The sequence below is a fragment of the Mus caroli genome, chromosome 7 (genome assembly GCF_900094665.2).
Source record: "Mus caroli chromosome 7, CAROLI_EIJ_v1.1, whole genome shotgun sequence".
NCBI lineage: Eukaryota > Metazoa > Chordata > Mammalia > Rodentia > Muridae > Mus > Mus caroli.
Window position 1 is genome coordinate 44,758,855 of NC_034576.1, and position 7,438 is coordinate 44,766,292.

The 7,438-nt window shown below is 46.7% G+C and overlaps 1 protein-coding gene across 1 annotated transcript; it reads right to left on the bottom strand.

Moving 5' to 3' along the window:
* Window positions 1–628: 628 nt before the first annotated feature.
* On the bottom strand, window positions 629–5,040 carry LOC110299485 (SIGLEC family-like protein 1). The gene is made up of 5 exons (XM_021169196.1): window positions 4,981–5,040; window positions 4,330–4,611; window positions 3,723–3,828; window positions 2,804–2,954; window positions 629–722 (listed from the first exon to the last, which is right to left on the bottom strand). Exons 1-4 carry the CDS (start codon window positions 5,003–5,005, stop codon window positions 2,804–2,806), a joined length of 564 nt encoding a protein of 187 aa, XP_021024855.1. The 5' UTR covers window positions 5,006–5,040; the 3' UTR covers window positions 629–722.
* Window positions 5,041–7,438: the final 2,398 nt, after the last annotated feature.

Consider the following 7,438-nt stretch of genomic DNA (forward strand, 5'->3'; position numbering starts at 1 on the left):
TGACATAACCTTCCAATGTTTTAACTTTGAATTCAAATTCATCATCGCATATTTTCTCCACCTGTGAATCTGGGTACTACTTTCCACAACCTAGTCTCCACTCAAGTCTACTTTATGTGAGCCTACAGAAATTTAAGATAGGAGTGGGAGGTCTTGTACAAAGGTTTCAGCTGCTTGCTAAGCACTGACATCAGAATTGGACTAAAAATATAATGGCTTGTGTAAGCTTTTGTGTGTGTGCGTGTGTGTGTGTGTGTGTGTATGTGTGTGTGTGTGTGTGTCTGTCTGTCTGTCTGTCTGTCTATCTATCTGTCTGTGTCCTCTGTCCTTGTCTCTGTGTCTTCAGACCAGTCTGTGGAACTGGTCATGAAGGAAGGGATGAAAACCCCTTGTTTCACAGTGCCGTGTGCACTTTTCTCCCCTGAGACTCTTCCCCAGAGTGAGACACATGCATATCTTTTGGCTCACCCCAATAACAAATCAACTAGGTGACCTTCGAAAGTCCTGAGACCAGGCCCAAGAGTAGTCTCCATCCCTTGGAGTGTATGGGATAGATAGAGGCTGAGAGGGCTTAGTGAGCTCAGATCTGCAGGACCTCAAGTTTATTATGAACTTGGGGGTTCTGGAGTCTCCATGGGTTTTTGTAATTCCCAGGGTGATGGGAACTTTGTACATGATGCAGTTTCCATGGTCTTCCTTGGCTTCGGGTTATCTTCTTTTTGCTGGAAGGTGAGAAAGGAGCAGGGCAAAGAGAGATGATGTAACTGGTTTACAGGGGAAGGAGCCACACCTGAAGATGAACTCTAAGTAAACATGGATCAAATGTTGCCTTATCTTTCCTTACCATACTTTGGCTGGAGCGTATAAACCCCCTCTTTTCCCTCTGGCCCTCCCTGGTGCAACTAGGGGCTCTATGAATATCCCTCAGATTCCTGAGACTGCATATGATGTCCTCAGGCAAGTTTTCTGCCATGTTCTGGATCACCTTAACCCCTGGCTTGGTTCTCTTTCCGTGAGGACCCCTCTCCCTAGCAGCTTATCGACTCACTGAGGGCAAGCGCTGAGTCTGACCCATTCCTGGGACCTCACACTGCACGGCCTGCAGATTAGGAGACACTGCAGGAGGTGCTGGTGGGATTAAAGAGATGCCTGTGCGTTGCTTCCTTTTCTTATTGCGGACTAAATAAATACCTGCAGCATAGGGAAGGAAGGTTTGTTCTGGCTCAGAGTTTAAGGAAACAAACAGCCCACTGAGGTGGAGTGGTAGTGGTGAGAAGAGTATGAGGCAGCTGTTCACACTGAGTCTCCAGTCAGGAAGCAGAGAACAGAACAGAAACTGGGACTAGGATATAGAAGCTTAAGCTCCACCACCATGCCCCCTCACTTCCTTCAGCCAGACTCTACCTCCTAAAGGTTCCATAGTCTTCCACAACAGCACAACCAGCTGAGAAACAAGTGTTCAAATTACACGAGCCTATGGATGTGTGTGTGTGTTTCATGTTCAAAACAACACATGGTTTATCCACAAAGGGACACTAGTTCTCTGCACAGGGTGTTAGGAAGGATCTGGTGAGGTGATTGGAATGAGAAATTTCCCTCATGAGCCCCTGTGTCTGATCACTTAGCCGCCCCCCCCCCACACCTAAGTTAGTGACACTGTTTGGGGAAGTTACAGAGACTTTGCAAGGTGGAGGCCAGCCTTCCTAGAGGAAGCACGTCCCTGGGGGTGGCCTTTGAGTGTTAATAGTCTCACCTGACCCACTTACTGTCTATACCTGGCTTCTTAATTGCTTTTGAACAAGTGAGCTCCCTTCTCCTGCCTCCTACCACCAATACAATAGACTCTTAAACCCTCTGGAACCACAAACCCAAACAAACTCTTCCTGGACTTGGTGTTTTATCACAGCAATATAAAGTAATAACAGCAGGTTGCCTATGGTCCTGCAGACTCACAGATGACAAATAAGAACAAGGCAAGCCCTGTTCCATCCAAGATGCTCTGGGGCTGTAGGACTACCTGGTCTCCAAGCACTTGGCCAAGACTTGGGCCTGAGGCTATAGGTGGCTGCTGCCTGCTGAACACCAGAGGCCAAACCTGTGGTCTCCACTCTGATGCTACTACTACTGCTGGGTAGTGTGTGGGTGGAATTAATTCACTTTCCAGTGGGGATTCAGTGTGTGTGTGTGTGTGTGTGTGTGTGTGTGTGTGTATCTATTTGCATGGTATGTATGTATGTATGCATGTCTGTGTATGGTGTATGTGTGTGTATTGTATATATGTGTATTGTGTGAATGAGCATGTATATATCTGTGTGTGTATGGAGTATGTGTGTGTGTATGTATGTATGTATCTGTATATGTGTGTGTTGTGTGCATATGGTCAGTATGTGGATGTATATGGATGTGTGTGTGTGGTATATATGCCATGCATGTATAGTGTATGTGCACACATGTATGTGGTGTTTATGGTGTGTCTGTGTGTCAATGTGTATGATGTGTTTATGGAGTGTATGTGTGTGGTATATAGAGTGAATCTGAGATTATGTTTGTATGCTGCATGTGTGTGTGTGTGGTGTATATGGAGTGTGTGTTGATAGTTCTAATTATCCTCTAAACTATGTATCTTATTTTATTCCATGAGGCTCTTGGAGCCTCAACTTCAGTGCCTGTAAAACAAACTGCAAGCTCATTGGGCTTTATACAGGCTACAGGCTGGGCAGCGGCTCTCCAAAGCAGCATGTAAGCTTTCTCCCACTAATACTGTTCTGCTGACTGGATTCCTTTTTGGGGAAAGGGCACTCACCTAGAGCTGCTCCTCAGAGGGTAGCTTAGTTCTGGATTTCCTAGGCTCCCTGGACTTCAAATGGGATCCCTGGTCTGTTTCAGCCACAGAGTTCTTCTGTTCTCTCATCTGTGCACACTTCTTTGCCTGCTTTGTCCTGAGAAGTTTCACTCTAAGGAAATGTGTTTCTGATCAATTCTTCTCTGCATCCCCACATGGGCTCTGGTTCTGATCAGCATCCAAGTCTGGAGTCTCAACAGTATTGCCAGCTTGCTGTTTTATCTAGGGACAGCCACCCAACTTCTCTGCAAGTTGCTCTCATAACTACTGAGCCATCTCTGCACTTCCTTGTCATTTGTTTTTGTTTGTTTGATTGATTGGTTGATTATTTATTGATACAGAGTGTCATGTATCCCCCCAAACCAGCCTTGAACTCATCACATTAAAAATGACCTTAAACTTCTGATCTTCCTGTATCCACCTACTGCGTGCTGGGAATACAGGCATGCACCATCACGCTCAGATTATGCAGTGCTGGGGATCAAACCCTCAGCTCCATGTATGTCAGGCAGGCCCTCTACCACCTGAGCCTGTATTTGCCTTTGAACTAACCTCATCTTCATGCCTTACCACCTAGCTCCTCTCCTCCTCTCCCCCTGATAGACAGTCTCCCAGTCCCAATCACCACCCTTCTCACTGACAGATAGGATTAGAGGGGTCCTTATGATGGCATTAGTGACTTTATGAGAAAGGGTGCTTGTTCTAGATCTCACCTTGTGGTATAGCAAGAAAGCCCTTGCTGGATCTAGATGCTGGATACTGTGTACTTGCACTTCCTCAGCCTCTGGAGCCCTGAGATAACTAAACCTTTGTGCTTCATAAATTAGCTCATCTCAGCTGTTTTGTTGCAGTAACATAAAATGAGCTAAGACATACTCACATGAAGGGGAGGAGGCAGAGAAAAAGTAGTGTGATTGCCATGGCTGCATAGACAACACCCCGTAGCAGAGCTTCCAGGAAAATCTGGGGAGCCAAAGGGCCCCTTCCTGGAAGTAGAAGGCATTTTGGTAAGGCTTTCTTTGTATAAGTAATATGTGTATACATGTATATACATATATATGCATATTACTATAAAAAGAATATGTATATGTAATATATATGTAATGTATATACTATGTAATATATATACTATCTAATATATATATGTGTGTATATATATATATATATATATATATATATATATATNNNANNTNTNTGTGTGTGTGTGTGTGTGTGTGTGTGAGCATCACATGCACCACAGTGTGCATATGGAGGTCAGAGGACAAGTTGCAGCAGTCTGTTTTCTCCTCCCACCGTGTGGCACCTGAGGATTGAACTCAGATTGTCAGCCTTGGCAGCAAGCACCTTTCCCTGTTGAGCCATCTTGCACTCCCTCAAGAAGCCTTTAAGACCTCAGTTTTAGATCCCAAGCAGTGCCCCTCTTCAGCCTCAGTGTTAGTCCATCCCTGTTCACTGCCCTCACCCAGTCTCCAAGTCCCCACCCTCACTTGACATCAGAAGGATGCTCAGACCATGGATTCCATGTTGGTTCTTCCCCTCACAGAGAAGAACTGTGCCCATTTCTGGGTCCCTGGCCAGGCTGAGGGTGCTGTTGTCCCAGGGACCAAGTGTGGTAGAGGTCACCTGGAAGTGGCCATGTCCACTGTTCACATCCACAGGAACACCGTCCATCCACCAATGCACAGAAGGAGTGGGGATCCCATGGAAGGAACAACTGCACTGCAATATCTTCTCCACAGAGCAGAAGGAGTTAAGAAGTCTGGCAGGTTCTGTGGAGAGGGAGGGTCAGAGGTCAGGGGTCAAGGGTCAGGAAGGAGACCTGCCTTTCCTTTTTCATCTTCCTTCAGGACCCAGCCTTCTTTTCAATGTTTGGCACATTGAGGGTGAAACTCAAGGCCTCCCACATGCCAAATAATGCTTTACCACTGAGCCACACCCCCAGACCCTCGCTGGGGGACTCTAGATAGGTGCTCTCCTGCTGAACCTATGCTCTCAGGGCCTTCCTGGGATATTCTAGGGACAGAGATAATGTCTAATCCAGAATGGCTCTCCTTCCTGTCCACCCTTCTCTCCTCTTTCTTCACAGTCCTGTTTGCAGCTTCCCAGACAGCACTAGAAGTGCTGTTCATCCGACTTACCGAGCTGTGGATGTGGTGGGCCCATCTGTAACAGCAAGAATTCCCAGGTATACAATGCTATTTACTGTCATGAGTGAGTTGATGAAGACTGAAAGAAGATGAGGAGCTGGGTGAGCAGAAATGTCCTTGCCAAGCAGGTACTTGAGGCCCTCTTGGTCATACCAAGCACCAGATGACCCGGAGAAGCAAGAATTACATGGGTCAAGATTCTCAGGCATATCTAGGGATAGGGAACATCCACTAAGATCCTCTGTGAAGACCGGATACTGTGTATTGGGGTATGCCAAGCTCTCAAAAGCTAGTAGAGAGACATGGAAGGATGGTTCACTCTGCAGAGATGGGCTCAAGACATGTGTTTCTTTGGAATTCTTCCACTGGGACTATTTAAGAAATGGCCAGGTTGGGAATGACTGTAGGTCAGGTGACTATGGGAGAGGCCTCCATCGTTATTGAGAAAGATGATTTACTTGAGTTGAAATTCAAGAGATAGGGGACAGGATTCAGAGGAGTGGGTAGAATTTAGACTTTTTGGTGTTCCTTGCACTGTCCAGAAATGAGTCTGAGTAAATCAATCAGAAGTTCATAGCCAGAGGTGGTGGCTCACATCTGTAATCATATCATCTGGGTGACGAAAACAGGAAGATGGCTGTAACTGACTATAGAGCCCAGGCCAGTCTCTGGCTCCTGAATACCAGGACCACGGGAAAACCAACAAAGAACGATTGTTCCTACCCCCACAGAAAGAGGATGGTACCCAGGTTTCCTGGTCACAAATGCTCCTTGCGTTCACGAAGAACACTAGCCTCATTTTTGTACTATCAGCTTTTCCTGTCTTTGTTTGCCAACTTAAAGCCTCACTCTGGGTATTGGAATGAACCCAATCTGCATCCTGGCCCAAGCTTTGCCGGTAAATCGCCACATCACTCTGATCAAATATCATCCCCTCTCCAAGTTTGTTTTCAGCGTCACATCACATAGGTGGGATTTGCTGCTGCAGAGGTAGGGATCGATTTGGCTTTGTAATTCTGATTTATTCCTGCTCTCCTCTGCCAGGCCTGAAGGAGCACAGCTGGGATGGAGCCTCGTTTTCCTCTGCTTATCGCTTCTCCTCATGTTACTTCGCATTTTGTCCTTAGGGGTCCACGAAATTATCTTCCCCTCGGCACATGTCTATCTGCCTGTCTCCTTAGCCCTCTTACTAGTCAAGTGTTCTTCAACTGTTAGATTTTTATTTTTTTATTTTTTTGCTTTGTTTGGTTTTATATGGAGTCTGATGTAGCCCAGGCTGGCCTTTCTAGGTAGTGTAGGATGATCTTGAGATCCCGATTCTCCTGCCTCCACCTCCAAGAGCTAAAATAATTAGCGTGTAATTAAAATTAATTTGCCAAGAGACTGGTGGGAGCCTAATTAATGTATTAACCTGGCAGGTTATGACAGATATGGATTATAGGATTACTGATTTACAAAGCTGGGACCACATGGCCACTAAACTGATCATTAACTCACAGGCTTTTGCTTGTTCTAGTAGAATGGTGATCTACTAGCTTCTTTTCTGGTTAACTTGGTGACACACTGGAGGTGACTGAGGGGTGACAAGATGAAGAAGAGCGTGACAGAGACAGGAGAAATAAGTGACAAAGGGATGACAGATTGACCAGGTGACCGAGGGGAGCAAGATGAACAGCTGACCAAGAGCTGAGGATTGACAGGCTGGCTAGCATAGAAAGAGGCACCGGCGAACCAACTGGTGTGCAGTCGCTCTCTGCCAATCCGGAATTGGCTTTGGATGAACCGAGGAGCTCGCGGTATCTCGGTGCTGGGGTTGCTGAGTAGCCTAACCGCTCTGTGGCTGCCTCGTGAGAGGTCCAAGGATGCCACCGGCTGAGGACTACTTGACTAAGGGACTAAGGGAGAAACTCCACATCCCCAGAAGCTCATCAGGGAAAACAATGTCCGTGCACACGAATTCCATAGACCCTCCCACAGGCCCAGGCGGCCGGTCATCATCTGTCTGCCAAGACAGACGTCTTGTGGCTCAAGCCACAAGAGGGTCACATGACAGTCTCTGTAGTGTGTTTGTGTGGCGGGGGGAGAGGGGGTTACACACACGCGCGTGTCTGTCAGTGACCTGGTGAAGTATAAGCATCTTACCCAGTAGCCAACGAATAGCTGCGCTCCTATGCTACAGCCAATCAGCGAGGTTATGATGCACAGCCACCACAGTCAGGAACTGAACTTGCATGTCCCGCCCCTCTTTGTTGTGGCTCTGAACCATTCCGATGAGATGCTGGACCTTTGGAACGAGTTTCCCCAACAAGGCCTTTCTTTTTTTTCTTTTTTTTTTCTTTTTTCTTTTTTCTTTTTTCTTTTTGGTTTTTCGAGACAGGGTTTCTCTGTGTAGCCCTGGCTGTCCTGGAACTCACTTTGTAGACCAGGCTGGCCTCGAACTCAGAAATCT

Excerpts from the sequence above, each read along its gene's own strand:
- LOC110299485 (XM_021169196.1), bottom strand. The coding sequence starts at position 5,005 with ATGGGCCCACCACATCCACAGCTCG. Across the intron at positions 3,829-4,329 it reads GAGCATCCTTCTGATGTCAA|GAAGGGGCCCTTTGGCTCCC; the intron begins GTGAGGGTGGGG and ends TTCTACTTCCAG. Across the intron at positions 2,955-3,722 it reads CTCTGCCTCCTCCCCTTCAT|AGTGAAACTTCTCAGGACAA; the intron begins GTGAGTATGTCT and ends ACATTTCCTTAG.